At 34.0% G+C, this 16,931-nt stretch overlaps 2 protein-coding genes and 2 non-coding genes across 4 annotated transcripts; all 4 read left to right on the top strand.

The window, feature by feature from the left end:
* The first annotated feature begins 1,190 nt into the window (after positions 1-1,190).
* On the top strand, positions 1,191-4,448 carry LOC114294359 (small ribosomal subunit protein uS11y). Its single transcript, XM_028238482.2, has 6 exons — positions 1,191-1,352; positions 2,163-2,282; positions 2,363-2,408; positions 2,804-2,889; positions 3,498-3,627; positions 4,137-4,448. The coding sequence occupies exons 1-6, from the start codon at positions 1,350-1,352 to the stop codon at positions 4,202-4,204; spliced, it is 453 nt and encodes a 150-aa protein (XP_028094283.1). The 5' UTR covers positions 1,191-1,349; the 3' UTR covers positions 4,205-4,448.
* A 1,117-nt stretch (positions 4,449-5,565) lies between these two features.
* UBQ1 (ubiquitin extension protein 1) lies at positions 5,566-10,662 on the top strand. The gene is made up of 5 exons (XM_028238479.2): positions 5,566-7,123; positions 7,264-7,350; positions 7,486-7,588; positions 10,157-10,223; positions 10,441-10,662. The coding sequence occupies exons 1-5, from the start codon at positions 7,021-7,023 to the stop codon at positions 10,465-10,467; spliced, it is 387 nt and encodes a 128-aa protein (XP_028094280.1). The 5' UTR covers positions 5,566-7,020; the 3' UTR covers positions 10,468-10,662.
* LOC114294385 (small nucleolar RNA snoR99) lies at positions 8,391-8,491 on the top strand. Its single transcript, XR_003640439.1, has one exon. It is a non-coding gene; the product is annotated as a small nucleolar RNA snoR99 (small nucleolar RNA).
* LOC114294386 (small nucleolar RNA U30) lies at positions 9,159-9,241 on the top strand. Its single transcript, XR_003640440.1, has one exon. It is a non-coding gene; the product is annotated as a small nucleolar RNA U30 (small nucleolar RNA).
* Positions 10,663-16,931: the final 6,269 nt, after the last annotated feature.

Raw genomic sequence — 16,931 nt, 5'->3', positions numbered from 1 at the left:
TACTGGTTTGGTTTGTGGTGTTTATTACTTTGGAACAGGTTCATGCTTGGCTTCTTTTCAATTTGCCTTCACTTGGACATTTTGTCAAACATATTCAGAGCATTGGCAAAACAAATGCATAAACTTCATTACAAAATCTAGACAACCAAACAAACATTACCACAATCCAAAAATACATTAAAAACAAAACAATGAATTCTCATTCCATTCAAAAGTATATATTAAATTCAAATTGACAAGTGCATAGTTGCCGTTACATTTCCTAAACCATAACTGCTAACTAACTAACTAACTAACCTACATTCCCTAACTACTCGCTGTTAATATTCCAATTACAATCATTGCAACTATCAATCTAGCTACAATTCATTTCTGTCTACTACGATAAGTTTGAACAAGCTCCTCCAATCTTGTAATCTCAGTTACTATTTTCCTTTAAGCTTGCAACCTTATGCACCAACTTTGGCAAGACTTGTCTACTATGAGGACAAGTGAGTAGATCATACAAAGAGAAGAAGCCATAAGCCCCGTTTTTTTGAAAAAATAAAAATACACAAGTAAATAAATTTAAAATTACTAATCAAAGCTAGGTTTTACGGAACAAAAATATAAACAAATTTCATATTATTCACGGGAGTGGAAAATTTACTCCATAATTTGGACAACCAAGAAACATTCTAGCTGGGTTCGCATGGGTCCATGAAATTCGGATCTTCACTCTCAATCCACAACTGCAACGAGTCTATTCACCATAATTTTTTCCATCCCAGCTGTTTCCTTCACTCATATTTCGCAATCGCTGAAAATAAAGCTTTGTCTCGCTCTGGATTCGTCTTCCTCTTTGCCCTAATCAATGAAATCAAAAAAATTGGGGCAAAGTTTAGCCCTAATTGATGAAATCAAAGATTTGAGGCCTTTTATATGGGGCTAATAAAAAACGGTGTTGTTTTGGGTTGGTTTTGGCGTCAAAAATGACTTTCTCCGTTACTTCATGAAACGAAGATGGACGAGGACCTAGATTGTGAAAAAACTCCAAAATTTTAATTATCAAAATCAAAACCCTAGAGTTTAAATTACAAAACATGCTAAACATTGAAAATTTTTGTTGTTGTTGTTGTTGTTATTGTAATTTGTCCTTATTTTTATTACCAAATCATAGTTATTAGCAGGGGACACGCCCGTAAACGATTGGGGTACTTTCGGTATTTAATATACACAGTAGATCAGCAACCCTAGCTATAAAAGTGGCTGATACATCTCACTGCGCGTCACCAGCTAGGGTTTACAAAGCTCCGCAAGCTGAAGTCCTTTCATCTCTTCGTTTTTCTCTCTAAGATTCATTCGCAGCCATGGTAATCTCTCTCTCTCTCTCTCTCTCTCTCTCTCTCTCTTTCGATCTGAGAACTTGTTTAGCTCGTTATGCAATCAGATTGATCATGAACTTTTGTTTTTCGTGAACTGAGACCTGAATCTCTGTTTGTTTACTGTGAAAATATAATAAAACGAGGGTAAAAAATTGTCTTTTTATTGTTTTTATTTTTCATTTTTCAGAGCCAAAAACAATACTCTAATCGGATCCAGAAATTATTTTTTCTGTTCTGTTCTTTTTTCCTTTTACTTTAGGAATACTGAATAAAATAGACAAATTTTCCATTGTTCTATCAATGCTATAGCTATTTACATGCACATATTATATATTTAAATACATTTTCATGCACACCAGATGCTGTAATTCTTTAAAATGCTTGATTTTGTTGACTGTGTCTTAAGTTGTATCTCGAACATCTGCATTCTGTTATGGCCAAATTATGGTTCTGCTGCTTTTTTGCCCCTAATTGTGATGTTTGTGCTGAAGAAAAAAGGATTTTTTGAATCTTCTTTTTATCCTTATTTTCATTTATAGAAGGGAAGAAAAATAAATATGTAAGGAAGCAAATTTTTTTCACATTCTTTTGTAGAATGAAATCCTGTCTGTAGCTTGAAAACTAGATACAATTTGTGGTGGGCTTGATGAAATTATTAGCATCATATATTTATGGCTTTAGTTTGAAATTAAGGTTTAGCTCACTATGCAATCAGATTGGTCAATAGTTTAATAATCAATACCATATTTGAGTTTTGATGCTTACACTTAGTTTCACGTTGCTGTTGTGATTTCATAGTCGAGGAGAAAGGTCAGGGAACCCAAGGAGGAGACTGTGACTCTTGGTCCCAGTGTACGAGATGGGGAGATTGTGTTTGGTGTGGCCCACATTTTTGCGTCTTTTAATGACACCTTCATTGTAAGTATGGTAACATTATTTTCTTATCATTAAAGCTGGCTGTGGCTTGATTACTTATTAGTGCAATGTTTGTGTTACAGCATGTTACTGATTTGTCAGGAAGAGAAACCCTGGTTCGCATTACTGGTATGATTTACTAGTTTATGTCTATTCTCTTCAAGTGGCTCTTGATATTTCAGCTACGGTTGTTTAAAATTGTCATGTTGGAGTGGATACCATATTAGATCATCTGTACCTTGGTTGCTAAACAGTTTTTGTTTTTGAGGACTGTATTAGTTGGACATTTAACAAATTTTATTTTCGTGAAACAACTTTTTTTAATATACGCAGATTGCAGAATTTAAGTTATAAAATCTTATGATCCCTATTTTACTTGGTGGCATCTTGATTAAGTTGTTTCTCACTGTCAATGGATGCGCTTTTTTTGTAAATTGTAATGAGATTATGAGAGACATGTTTATGTTTTCTATTATTTATCCGCAGTTCTACGACATGTCTTTTTATGCTTTACCTTGGTGCAGGTGGTATGAAGGTGAAGGCTGACAGAGATGAATCTTCACCATATGCTGCCATGCTTGCAGCACAAGATGTTTCACAACGATGCAAGGTCTTTAGTCATTTGTTTTTTTTTCTGTTTTATGATTGAATGAATGTTGATGCATTAAATACATTATATTACATGGACTCGGGTATGGGTGTTGGGTGCTGGTGCTGATATGTATCTAGATGTTGGACGCATTAAACCATTAATAAGGGTATACGGAATATGTATAACTATGTGAGATAAATTGGTGTTATATGCAACTTATATTGTCAAAAAAAAATAGCAATTATACAACAATATGTACATATAATAATACAATTATATAAAAAGTATCTATTAAAAAGTATCCGACACATATCCTATATCCTTATTTGAGTGTCGAATGTTTGACATGGGTATTTGATTTGTTTTGAAGAGTCCGTGTAACATATCCTGGGAGAGGGGTGGAACACAATTTCTTGTCCTTGCCATTTTTCGAGGGAGGGATGGGGGGGAGGATTGAATATAATATCATGTAGATTCTTTTCCTTAGTCATTTCTGTATGGCATATATTTTCATTATCTTTCTTAATGTATGTGATTAGCCTAATGCATACCCTCTCTACATGTATGTATGTATAAGCGTTATTGTCAAGGACTTCTACTTTACTAGTTATTGCTGTTAATTGCAGGAGCTTGGCATTAACGCTCTTCATATTAAGCTCCGGGCTACTGGAGGGAACAAGACTAAGACCCCTGGTCCAGGTGCCCAGTCTGCACTCAGGGCTCTTGCTCGTTCAGGCATGAAAATTGGTCGCATAGGTACGAAAATCTTTCGCTTTAGTGTACTTCTTTTAGAATTTGGGGGTGTGTTTGTAACCCCGTTATAATAGGACCACTCAGTGGTTCGGTTGTTTTCACTTGCTAGCTTTGATTTATGCAATTGTTGAGAATTTCATATATCATGTTCCTTGTTAATTGCTGAATACTATACTTCTTTGGGGTTATAATAGGACCACTCAGTGGTTGGTTTGTTTTCACTTGCTAGTTTTGATTTATGTGATTGTTGAGAATTTCGTATATCATGTTCCTTGTTAATTGCTGAATACTATACTTCTTTGGCCTTTTGGGTAGGATCAATTGTTCCTGCTATTGAGTATTTGAAGTAATGTTAAGATATTGATGTGAATTTGATTCATTACTGGGACGTCCATTCCAAATTGATCAAGCTTGTCATTTTAGATAAATTGAAATTCATTATCTTCTTCTAAACTTGGACTCACAATTAAGCATCACTATGGTTGCTAATTTGACATTCTGCCCTTTTTCAGAGGATGTCACTCCGATTCCTACCGACAGTACTCGCCGAAAGGGTGGCAGAAGGGGAAGAAGGCTCTGATTCTTCTCATTATGTTCAAGCATGTCTGCAGTTTTGGTTGTTAAGTTGCTTCCTCTTATTTCATGTTCGGTTCTGAACAATTTTCTTTTTTGGGTAGTTTTGAATATGGTTTAGACAATATTTGATGATTTGGAGCTCCACAAGTTTGAAAGATAACGAGTCACTCTCTAATGCTGGATTTCAAGCTTTTTAAATATGCTATCCTTATATTTATACAATTAAACTACTCGGTTTATGCAGTTAACGTTGAAAGTGTTATTTTATCCGTCTTCAGCAGTGTCTTAGCTGTTTCGGTGATGCATGTAGTTTGTGTCTGGATTGAATAATCTATCATATATCATATTCGGATGAATTGTTAGTTTCGTACTTAAATTATTTAACCATACATTAGATTAATAATTTTATTGAACTATTAGTCCAATTCGAAGTTCATGTCCTACCCAAACAAACATTGTCAAAGTTTATGTGAAACCTTTTTTGGGAATCAATGGGCGGCTGGTCTTTGGACTAGCCATCTCAGTGATATCTCAATCTGTGGCAATAAGTTCTTCTGTAAAATGATTGTTGCTCTAGAGCTAAGATATTCTTTCTCTGAACGTTTTTCTTTTTTCTATACAACTTCTCTTCATAACTTTACTGGGATTTTGGACGTTGGCTGATAGTACTAGTGGAGTGGAGCTGTGTGGATCTATGGTGGCTGTGGTGGGAATAGAGCAAGGGCGAGATGAATACGAGGAAATGAATAAAATGAAACCTAAAGGAAAATATTATATAATTTTGAGTCAATCATTTCTGAAATTTATGCCAAAATAATGAAACTCAATAATTTCTGATATTTATGAGTCTTTTTTGATTTTCTATGATTTTGCATTTTGTTTGATTTGCTTAATGTAATTTTTGTCTATTTTGAAAAGTGACGATGATGGTGTTGGTAGGTGACCGGGGTGTATAGTTTGTGTAGATATTTAAATTAAAGATAGAAAAGAAATAAGACAGAGAAAAAGATGATGGACGGGTTCACACAAAATCATATAAATCATTCGATGCCTATGGCGACGTCTCGTTTGGTTTTGATTTTTTAGTTGATTTTTTGGTTTTATAAATTTTTTTAGCTTCAGATTTTTTGATTGTTTGGTATTGTTATTTGTTTTTTTTATTTTTTTGATTTTTTGACTTTGGAATAATAAAATCGGCGCTGCTTGAGGGCCCGAGATTTCGGGGCTCGAATGCCCCGAAATTCCATTTCAAGTAAAAAAAAAAAAAAAAAAAAAGGAAAAAAGAAAGAAAAAAAAAAACAGTTTCCCAAAATGGAAATTAGGGGTATTAGGGGCAATTTTTTTAGGGCCACCAATCATTTTCCTAATAAAATTATCTTTCACTTGGAAATGATATTTTTTGACTTTTTATTTGTACGTGGGTTAATTTGGTAATTTTGTAACTATTTATCTTTTTGTGATGTTGTAGTTTTTATTTTTTTATTTATCTTTTTGTGATTATATAGTCAAAATGATTTGCCAAATCAAGACTAAGTTAAAAGCCTATCGATGAATTTAAACTCCAGGCAAGAATTTTGTTCACAAGTTTTGGTAGGACACTTCTTAATAAATTTAAAATAATTGTATAGAATGTATATAAAGTGAAAAGAAACAATGGAAAGAAAACTTTTAATACATATGGCGTTGTTCAATAAAAAATTGTGCAAACATGGGTTTCTTTTTTCTCTTTTTTTTATTTTCTTCAATAAAAATAAAAATTTAGCTTTTAGGTATAAAATTAAACATGACATTTTAAACAACATCCCAACTACAATACAAATTCAAAATGTGACCTAAAAAATGAAAAATGCTTAATGCTGCTAAAATATCACCTCTAAATTTATATTAATGATATAAATTAGTGTACATTAATTGTTAATTTGTTTAAAAATCAACCAAGATCCAATCCTTTGCTACATTAATATGGATAAATTTAGAGGTGATATTAAAATAATTTATAATTTTTTAAAAAAGTAATAGGATTTTATATATAGAGGAAATTTGCTACATTGAAATGAGCATGGAATTAATAATTTGATGCATGACAATGGGAGCTTCTAATATAGTAGACAAATATATATATTTTTTATGAAGTACAAAGTTTACCAAGTATACAATGGATATAGAGGAAAATTTATAGTGCAATTTTATTTTATATTATATTCTTACATATTGGGTAAATTACAAAAAAAAAAAAAAAAAAAAAAATCTCAAGATTTGAGCCATGTAACAATATAAATCTTGAGTTTTTTAATTTTGTCAATTTAAAACTTACAATTTTGATTTGATTTTAATCTAAATCATTTGACTATTTTTGTTAAGTTAAATTGATAGAAAAATAGATATTTTAGTCATTAAAGTAATGAAAACGATTATTTTAGACATTTAATGTATATCTACATTGAGTTTAATGACTAAAATAATATTTTTCAGTAGATTTTATTTAACAAAAATAGACAAATAGTTTAAATTAAAAAAATAGAATTTAAATCGATAAAAATTTAAAAATTTATTTTTGTTATAAAACTCGAACTTGGAAATTTTTTTTTGCCGTTGTTGTTGTAATTACCCCATATTTTTATGCAGCTCTTTGGGCTGAGTCCAAACATGCCATATCGTGGGCCTTATCCCCATAAATTTGTTGTTTTAAGTCGAATCGAACATGGGCCGCGAAAAAACCGTAGACCGACCTTTGAAACCCTAGAAAAAGTCATATAAAATGCAAGCCGTAGAGCAGTCGGTACGAAGAAAAAAAAAGTTGAGAGAGAGAGAGAGAGAGAGATGCAGATATTCGTGAAAACCCTAACGGGGAAGACGATAACTCTCGAGGTCGAGAGCAGCGACACCATCGACAATGTCAAGGCCAAGATTCAAGACAAGGAAGGTACTCAAACACTTCTCTCTCTCTCTCTCTCTCTCTATATATATATATATATACATGTTTACGTGTTTTTGTATGTATAATGAATATATTTAGAGTGAGAAATGAACAGCAGATTGTTAAATTTATGTGATTCTGCACAGGAATTCCACCGGATCAGCAGCGTCTGATCTTCGCTGGAAAGCAGCTTGAAGATGGCCGAACCCTCGCCGACTACAACATCCAGAAAGGTCTCTCTCTCTCTCTCTCTCTCTCTCTCTACAAATGTAGGCAAAATCGAGTCTTTGTGATTATAAATTGAAAGCATTTGTCTTGGTTTTGATACAAAAAATTGACTTTTTTTGTTTTTTGTTTTTTGGATTCAGAGTCTACGCTTCATCTTGTATTGAGGCTTAGAGGAGGGATTATAGAGCCTTCTTTGATGGCTTTGGCTCGCAAATACAATCAAGACAAGATGATCTGCAGGAAGTAAGTTTCTATTCTCTCCTGTTCTTCAAACTGCTCTATGATAAATTCCAGTTAATTAATGTGCCTTTATCGTTTGAGTTGTTTGTTTGTGATTTCTTACCGGAATGCTTGATTGTTCAGAAAATTCAACTTTGGTTCTTGTGCTTCTGTTATTTTTTAATCCTTAGTCAATCAATAACACTCCCTTTGGTTCTAGTGATTTGATGAGAAATGATAAGAAATAAAAATAAAGAGAACCCACCCGTCCCTTGTTTTTTAGGTTTCATTCCTCACCAAAAAGTGTTAGTTTATGTGAGACACAAACTGATAGGTTTTATATATATATTTTTTTATGAAATTGTGAATGCCCATTAAAATTCAGAGGAAAGCAAAAAAGATCCTCCAATATTCTTGTATTACATACTTTGGGTTTTTATTCATCCAAATCCAAATATGATGGTTTTTATTCATCCAAATCCAAATATGATGGTGAGAAAGCACAATCATTTCATTCTTTTTTTCCCCTCACCTAGCCGAGAGATTACAAGTGTTTCTCTTATTTTGGAGACTTGACAGATTTAGAAGTCTTGGACTTGGGTTTTTGTATTTATTTATTTTTCTTTGAGTGAATTGATGTCAATTCTAGTACTAACATAGTGGTAAGTAGTGGCTTGGAACTGTTGGATGCTTGGATCGCCACCTCTTTTTTTCCTTTGATTGTTTGATTTGGTGTGTATCAATACTTAGATGTCCCTGTTATTTGATGGTTTATTAGCTTCTTTCGCTTGATGGGACTATTATTTAAAACCTCTTCTGCTGCTTAGTGCTGAAGAGGGTATCATTGTTCCCTATATTGACTATCATTCTTTAACTTTGTCAGCTGAATTGATTTATTTGCAGTTGATTTTCATGAGTGGTACATAGTTTCTTAGGCAGGAAAATTTTGCAATAAATTAGTACTTTATTATTGCTGTTGACTGTGCATTCATATTTGAGGAGTATGTTGTTGTGAAATGTTAGATATTAAGCCTAGTCTCATTGTGTTTTCAATTTATATTGAGTATAAACATTTCAAGTGAAGCTATCTACTTGAATGTGTATTTTTTTTAAACATGGATTGTGTGTTCTTTTGATTGTTTTTTTTTTGTGGTATATAAATGTCGGTTTTGTTCAAGGGTGCATGACATAGATAAACTACTTCTTGAGCATGACATAGATAAACTACTTCTTCTTGAGGATTGAGATTTTATGGTCTGGAGTTGAGCATATTCTTGATTCATGGGGTCCTTATATAGCCTTAACAATTGAGCCTGATGTGTTATTTGTCTGCCTCTTCCTTTGGTATTTGAGTATTCTTCATGACTTGTTTCTAGTCTGCAGGTGCAAGCTTACCCTTCTAATAAGCGCAATAAGTGCCTATCTGGCATTGTTATAAGCTACCTTAACATGTTTTATTTAGGGATTGCTAAAAAACTTGAACAGTTGGGGGGTTCCTAAGGGATGGGTTTTAGGGGCTTTTAGTTGGTTAGGTAGAGTTCAGCAATGAGAATGTGTATGTATATATATCCTGCAATATCTATCTTTGAAGAGGTGCGATGATGAGGTATGTTATAATCTCGTTAATCTGACAATTTATGAGGAGAATTTTTATAATCCATTCTCAACATACTGAGCACCTTCTAATTTCTTCTGTTCTGACCTCTTGGAGCTTATTTTTTATTTCTGGTTTTTGTTGGAATTGATTCAGCACCATTTGCAAAGAGCTTGACTTGATGTCTGATCTAATACTGACTGTTCGTGTGGTTGGTTTTAGTTTTCATCATAATTTGGGTCATTGAAAACTGTTTGGATCTGATGGCCCAAAATGAATGTACATTTCAATACTTTTTTTCTTGTTTGTTTCTTTGATAAGATAAAAGTAAAGATTCATTCAAATTAAGGACCACAGGGCCAAAAGGTAAACTATGATGGTGACTGTCTAGGCTTTGATTTTCTGGGAGGAGAAAAAGTCTAAATCTAGGGAGTTATTGTTGCAAGTAAATACAAAAGTTGGAATTATTATTTTAACATGCACCAAACTGGACCTATACGCGCCCGTTTTCATATGTCAATCAACGTGTTATCCTGAGAGTTGCCCCTTCAACAGTACTGTACTGTATGGTAATAGCATGCATTGATCTTTGTCACTTTTTGAGTTTGATAGAGAATCATTTGAAGTTTAAGCAGTGCCCTGTGGAGTTTAAACAATTTTACAGGTATTATGAATTTCATGTTTAAAGTGTCAGATCAATTTACAAGATCTGCCGCATTCTGCAATAAATCTTACATTTTTTTGGACTGTTTACTTTTCCATTCTCTTTCTGCCTGTTTACTTTTCCATTCTCTTCCTGCCTTCTTTTTTCTCTCAATCTGCCTTCTTCTATCAGTGGTTCTGCTTATTTCATTCCTCAGTTTATTAGTTTTGTATATATTGTCTTGGTAATTTTTTTATATTTTTTATAGCCATTTGTCTTGTTAAATTATTTATGCTCTTGTTTTCTTACTGGTTAAATATTCATTTATCCTTTTTGTTTTTTCCTCTCATGCTAGATGCTATGCTCGCCTGCATCCAAGGGCTGTGAACTGCCGGAAGAAGAAGTGTGGCCATAGCAACCAGGTTTTTACTCTGCTTTGCTCTGAATTACTAGTTAATTTAACTTTTTAATTCTTTGACTGTTATGTGTTTTGCTAAGTTTTAAATATTTTATTTATGATTTACAATCTAATGTGGATTACTAAACACATGAAATTTGAGTTATTATCTGAAGTAGTTCTCCTTGCAACTCTCTTTTGTATTTGGTTTATTGGTTCTGATATCGTATTCGGTATTGCAGCTTAGGCCCAAGAAGAAGATCAAGTGAACACTAGTGAAATTTCTGCATCTAGAGGTGGATCTGGAGCATCGAATTCTAAACAAAGCAAGTACAACCTTTTATTTCAGCAGACATTATCTCCATATTATGTTTTGTGATTCTCCTTGAAGCATTACTTGTAATTGGTACCGGATTGGATCTTGAATTTACCATATATCATGATGTTCCTCAATTTTTGATGAATTTGGCTGCATTTGTTTTTTGGAACCATTTTATTATGAGTTATGTTTTGTTCTGTGGTTAGCGTACAAGTTTGTGATATTGAATGCAGAGGCACAAAATGACTTATTAATATGATTGGTTTGTTTGTGGAGGTTGTATCCTTGTGATTGGTTAATTTTTAATTGATTATATATTTTGAAGGTATATATTCAAATAAAGAATGTATGTATAGTTATTTTGAGGGTAAATTGTGCTGACACTCCCTAGGATTTATGTTTAATATAAATTCTTCCCTCTTGTTTTGGAAAATACACCCATTCTCGTGGTTTTCTACAGCACTAGGTTCTAAGAACAGGCTGATGTCAATAATTTATTCTTTTAAATTTCCTAATTTAATTCTCCACCTTCTTCCTTTCCCAATTCCTAGCACCACCAACATCACTCACCCTCGACACCTACAATCCACCACCTTACCTTCGTCTCGAAGCCATTGCCTTCACTCCATTCCAGTTTTTTTTTTTTTGGCCCAAGATTGTATGATATTAATTTATTAGTAAGTTAAATTATAATTAAAGAGATTGTTCTATCAGGTCGAACCTTTAATCTTTCTTTCCCTCTCCAACCTAGCTTTACTCCATTGCAACTAGACAGCATTGCTATCTTTGCAGAACCAGAACTAAGGACCTGAAGAAAAAAGCAGATTTCTCCATTAGTCGTGGACCAAAACCAGAGAAGCAAAACCACCCACTGAAATTGCAATCTGTGCCGCCAAGACTACCAAATGTTTTACAGGTGACACACTCCACTGCTAAAAAAAAAAAATGAATGATTTATTTTTAAAAATATAATTATCGTTTAATTTTTTTTTAGTGACAAACGTGATAAATTAAATATATTATAATTATTGAATTAACTAAATTTTTTTATGGTTAATACATATGGAGAGCTTGATAAAAAAAATAAATAATAATTTGGATAATTGAAACGGAAATTATAGTGGGCCACATGGGTCCAAAACGACGCCGTTCTTTTGTTATTTGTAATAATTTTCTAAATTTAAAATAGTAATAAATTTTTATAATTATTTCACAATTCTTCAATTATGCAATAAAAATCTTTCATTACAATCATATAAATATTATGCACAATTTTTAATTTCTTAACGAAATGGCTTCTGTAGGACTGGACTGTGCTGTTGGGCCCGTGGAGGCCCACCACGGGTCCCATTTTGATAATCTGAACCGTGCAATGTGTAGAACTCGTCGAGTACTATATGCCTGTAAAAAATCACGTTGATCGGATATCGATAGCTATGTGATCAAAACAAATTTTTGTCAACCGTTAATTTATTCACCGTCTATTTTTTTTTATACAAAACTGATTTGATCACATAGCGTGATTTTTTACAGACATATAATATTCGACGAGTTCTACATATTGAACGGTTCAGATTATTAAAACGGGACCCGTGATGAACCTCTACAAACCCAACAACAGGGTCCAATCCAATTAAGGACCGGCCAGAAGGCATGCCCTTTTCTTAAAATCTTTCATTTGGTTTTCATGGTGACCAATTCTGTCCTGTGTGAGACGGGCGTGTGGGAATGGTCAGCCAAGTTAGCCTTCTCTCTTTTGAAAATAAGTTATTTTAGTAATTTTTTAATTTTTTAATTAAAATATAAGATAAAAAAAATTAATATTTTTGAAATAATTTTTAAATTTTTTATTAAAAAATATATAAAAAATAGAATGAAAAAAAGAATTTTTGATTTTTAAATATAATTTATTGATTTTTTTAACTTATGTTGCCAAACAAGATCTTGTGAGCACTAATTCACAGGATAACATGGTTAAATTACACCCCTTTCATTTTTATGAACAACAATGATTCATCCCACTAAAAATATCACCACTAATAGCACTAATGCATTAAAAAAAGTAAAAAAAATAAAATAAAAATACAACTCCAAGACAAAAACATCACATCATTAATGGCGAGACCCACTGCCACCTAATTAGTGGGAGCACTAATTAGTGCTCCCAAACATTTTTCTTTTATCAAATAACACTGTCACCCCAGTTATTATCTAAAGTACCACTGCCCTCCGCTGTCAGATGATTCTATTCACTGCCATGCTGAATTTACCATAATACCCACATTGATTTAATAAATTTTAGGGCAAATTACAAATATCCCTCGAGGTTTAGTGAAAATACAGATTCTTCTCTGAGGTCTGAAAAATTACATCTTGCCCCTGAGGTTTATATTTTCATAACAAATTGCTCACTAAAGCTTTTATTTTTATACAAATTTTTTCCTAATTTTTTTTAATTTGTTATGAAAATTTGACCATCAAAAAACAATTTATAATTTCTCAAACCTCAAGAAAAAATTTATATTTTTACCAAAACTCAAGGGAATGTTTATAATTTACACTAAGTTTTAAACAGGAGTAATTCTACTTGCACAATAATTTTGTCTCCTTACACCTAATTTCTCATTATACCACACAATGTTTTAAAAATCGGACCAGTGAACGAACCGAAAAAAGGATCGGATGGACGGGTCACCGGTTCAACCGTCGGGTTGAACCGGAATTGAACCGTGACGTAATAAATATATTAAAATTATATTTAAATAAAAATATAAGTAATAAAATTATAAATTAAAAATATTAAAAATATTAAATTATCTTAAATATTTGTCTTAATATTTTTTTTACTGAAAAATATAATAATATATTTTGAAATATTATTAATTTCAATTTTGGAATTTGGAAGATGAAATCAAATATTTAATATTCTATCCATATGATTTTAATTCAAATAATTTGATTGAAAGGAGAGCAAAAATTTTGGAGGGATATCAAAATTTCAATATTCCCTCCAATACATTTGATTGAATCCCATATGGATTTCTTGAGTCTTTTTGAAAGAATTTTTTCCTTATAAATAGGTGAAGACTTTCACAATAATTTCATCAAAACTCTTAATGAGATTCCTCACAAGAGGAGACCCTTAAAAAAGAGTTTCAAATTAAAATTTTCTTATATTCTTATATATTTATATATATATATATATATATAAAATAAGAAAGAAAGAAAAGAAAGAAAAAAAAAGGAAAACTGAAAAAAAAAGGGAGCCGGACCGGTTCGATCAACTCGTGACCGGGTCAACCAGTTCACCGGTTTAACCGGTGGGTTCACCGGTTTTCAATAAATAGTCCGATTTTTGCAATTGGCCGGTTTAAGAGGGCTAATCGGACCGGAACCCCATCCGATCACCGGTTGAACCGGCCGGTCCGGTCCGAGTTTCAAAACCTTGATACCACAATCAATTTTACCTTTTCCTCTTTACACTTTTGATAATACCAAGCTTACCCTTATCTCGTTTCTCTCACTTTTTAAACCTTAGATCTCACTCCCACGCCAATAGCCACTGCGAACGATTTCGGAGGCAGCCATTGCCGTCGACTATGGCCATCAAACTGCAACCACCTTTCTCTACCAGCAAGCCCCAAGCCTAGCCCTCATCTCCTTGCGATCACCTTCACTACCACCTCCCCTTTTCGACCACTATAACCAACCACCACAGTTACTCTTCCTCCGCAAAGCATCAACCTCCGACCGGTCTCTCATCTTCATCTCCGACTCCTATTCCTGTCTCTTATTTAATTTTTTTTCATGGGGTTCCAGATTTCTCCCTCTCTTACTTGCTTTTGCAAAGGTGGATCTTATTCTTCATTTTTTCAGATCTGGAGATTTGGAACTCCAAATATCTCTCTCTCTCTCTCTTGTACTTGCTTTCGCAATGGAGAAAAGCGATGCCGGTCGCGATTGATATAGGTTTGAAAGCGCGACGGGAGAAGGGATGGGGAGCATGGTTGGGTTGACAATGGAGAAGAGAGAAGAGAGAGCGATGATGGGCGACTATGGGGAGGAGGTTCATCGTTGGAGGAAAGGGGTTAGGAAAGGAAATCTCCGGTGGTTTATGGCGCTAAAGGTGATGGAAGTGGCAGAAGAGCTTGCTAGAGATAGGAATGGAGGTCGTCGGCAGCAATTGCAGTGGTGGCCAGAGAGATTGTATTAAAAAATTAGGGTTACGTCTCGAGGGTGTTTTTGGTAATTTTGAAAAATGATGTGTGAGAGGCAAAAAAACGAATCAACATAAGGCAGGACTGAAATTCCTGAGTTGGTAGCAAGAAGATAGCATCATCAGCAAAATGGAAAGTCAGCCCAAGATAGTTTGAGTCTGACCTGGCAGCCCAGGACTAGATTAGGCCAGAGAAGTTTTAAGATAGGAGCAAGGTTTTAAAAAGCGGCCGCAACCGTTACGTAACACCGCTTTTGCAGTGTGATTGAGATTCACAGATGTATCGATCGTAGCGGCTGATATAGTGGCCGTAACGGCCTGTTACGCACCGTTACGTAATGGTTCTGAATTGCCTCTTTCGAAAAAACATAAAAAAAAAAAAAAGTTGAAAAATGGGGAAGAGAGATAGAGAGAGAAGAGGGAAGATGGAGGAATAAGAGATAGAGAGAGAGAGAGAATAGGGAAGATGAAGAACATGTTATTGATTTGTTGAAATTGTAAGACCTATGTTGTTTTATTCAGCTGCTATCATTCAACCATTTTGTTTGTGTGTGTCTATTTATATATTGTTTGAAAATAATAATAATAATAATAATAATAATAATAATAATAATAATAATAATAATAATAATAATAATAAGTGTGGTCATTATCTATTTGGCTTAATTAATATATATATATATATATATTTAGGCTTTTATTTATTCTCTTACTTTTGTCATTGTTTATTTTATATATAATAGTTACTGATTGATTTTTTGTATAATACAAAGTCATTAGCTATTAAAATAAAATGTAAAAAATTCAGTTTATAGTTATTTAAAAATATAAAATATATTGGATCAAACTTAAAAATTTATAAAAATTGATCAATATTTATTTTAAAACCCAATAAATATGATCATGAAAAAAAATGTGCATATCGGTAAGTTTTTTTCAAATTGTGCGAAAAATAAAAAAATTCACAGTTCCGGTTACCACAACTGTTACGCTACGGCCTTTATACCTCGCAACCGCAATCGCGCCACTGCCACTGTTACGGCGACCGCAACCACTTTTCAAAACCTTGGATAGGAGAAAGGTGACATAGTGCACGCCCAAGAAGGGCGCAAACCCTGTCAACCCATATCCTTTTATTTTAGGCTCAACCAACTCCTAGAAATCCGTACCTGGTGGAACACAATCCTTAAGGAAAGGGAGCTGATGTGAGGAGTGAAGGGAAACCTAATAGCCAACAACGGTTAGTAGGAGCAAGCTATAAAAGGGAAAGCAATCAGCGCAATGATGGTATGCAAACACTTCTACCTGAACCCTACTTAGACAATCCTGTACCTTTATTTACTTTTGTCACTGACTTAGGTATCGGAGGATCCCCAGGCTTCTCTAACTGTCCTTTTTTACCTTTATTCAAGTGTTTTCAAGTTAGGAATCAAGCAATCTCTGCCGCGTCACCGCTGCAACTTAAGTGGTTTCATTTTTACCCACCACATGATGTAATAAATTTATTTTGAAAAATTTGGGTGTAATGAGCTGGTTCTATTATGTAAGTAGAATCACTCTTTAAATAGTGAGATGATTGAAGGTAAAATTAGGGTTGCACCATCCTCAACGGTCGGTCAGCTTGACGGTCGACCACCTTAACGGTCGGCCACTTTGATGGTTGATAACCTCAACGGTTGGTCACTTTGACGTTCAGTTACCTTGACGGTTGACCACTTCGGTCACCTTAACGATCGACCACCTCAACGGTCGGCTACCCTGACGGTCGGTTACAAATGGTTGACCACCTCAGCAGTCGGCTACCTTGATGGTCGACCATCTTAACGGTCGGTCAGCTTGACGGTCGACCATCTCACCACGACAACTATCCACCATCTCCCTCCTCACCCAGCAACCCTCTTACTCGCTCAGTTCTATCTTTGGCGACTTGGGGCACTACCGTCAACTTCCTTATTCCCTTCGCTGGTCTAAAGCTGCGCTCGAGAATGGGGGACTACTGATGGACATGGCCCAGGACAGCCCAATCCACAATTGCTTAGGACAACCCAAACAGGTATTTAGTTATAGTCTAGGAGGTGAAACTCAACAGCAGGTCCACCGAAGAACACAAATTGGTCCAGACCCTATGACACTTACCTGGTAGGCAGGGAGTTAGCTACGTGGCAGACAAAAATCCTGCAGAGTTATTGATCCCAGGC

The sequence above is a fragment of the Camellia sinensis genome, chromosome 3 (assembly GCF_055761805.1).
Source record: "Camellia sinensis isolate YWXY chromosome 3, ASM5576180v1, whole genome shotgun sequence".
NCBI lineage: Eukaryota > Viridiplantae > Streptophyta > Magnoliopsida > Ericales > Theaceae > Camellia > Camellia sinensis.
Note: the sequence above shows the minus strand (reverse complement) of the source record. Positions and strands in the feature narration are given on the sequence as shown.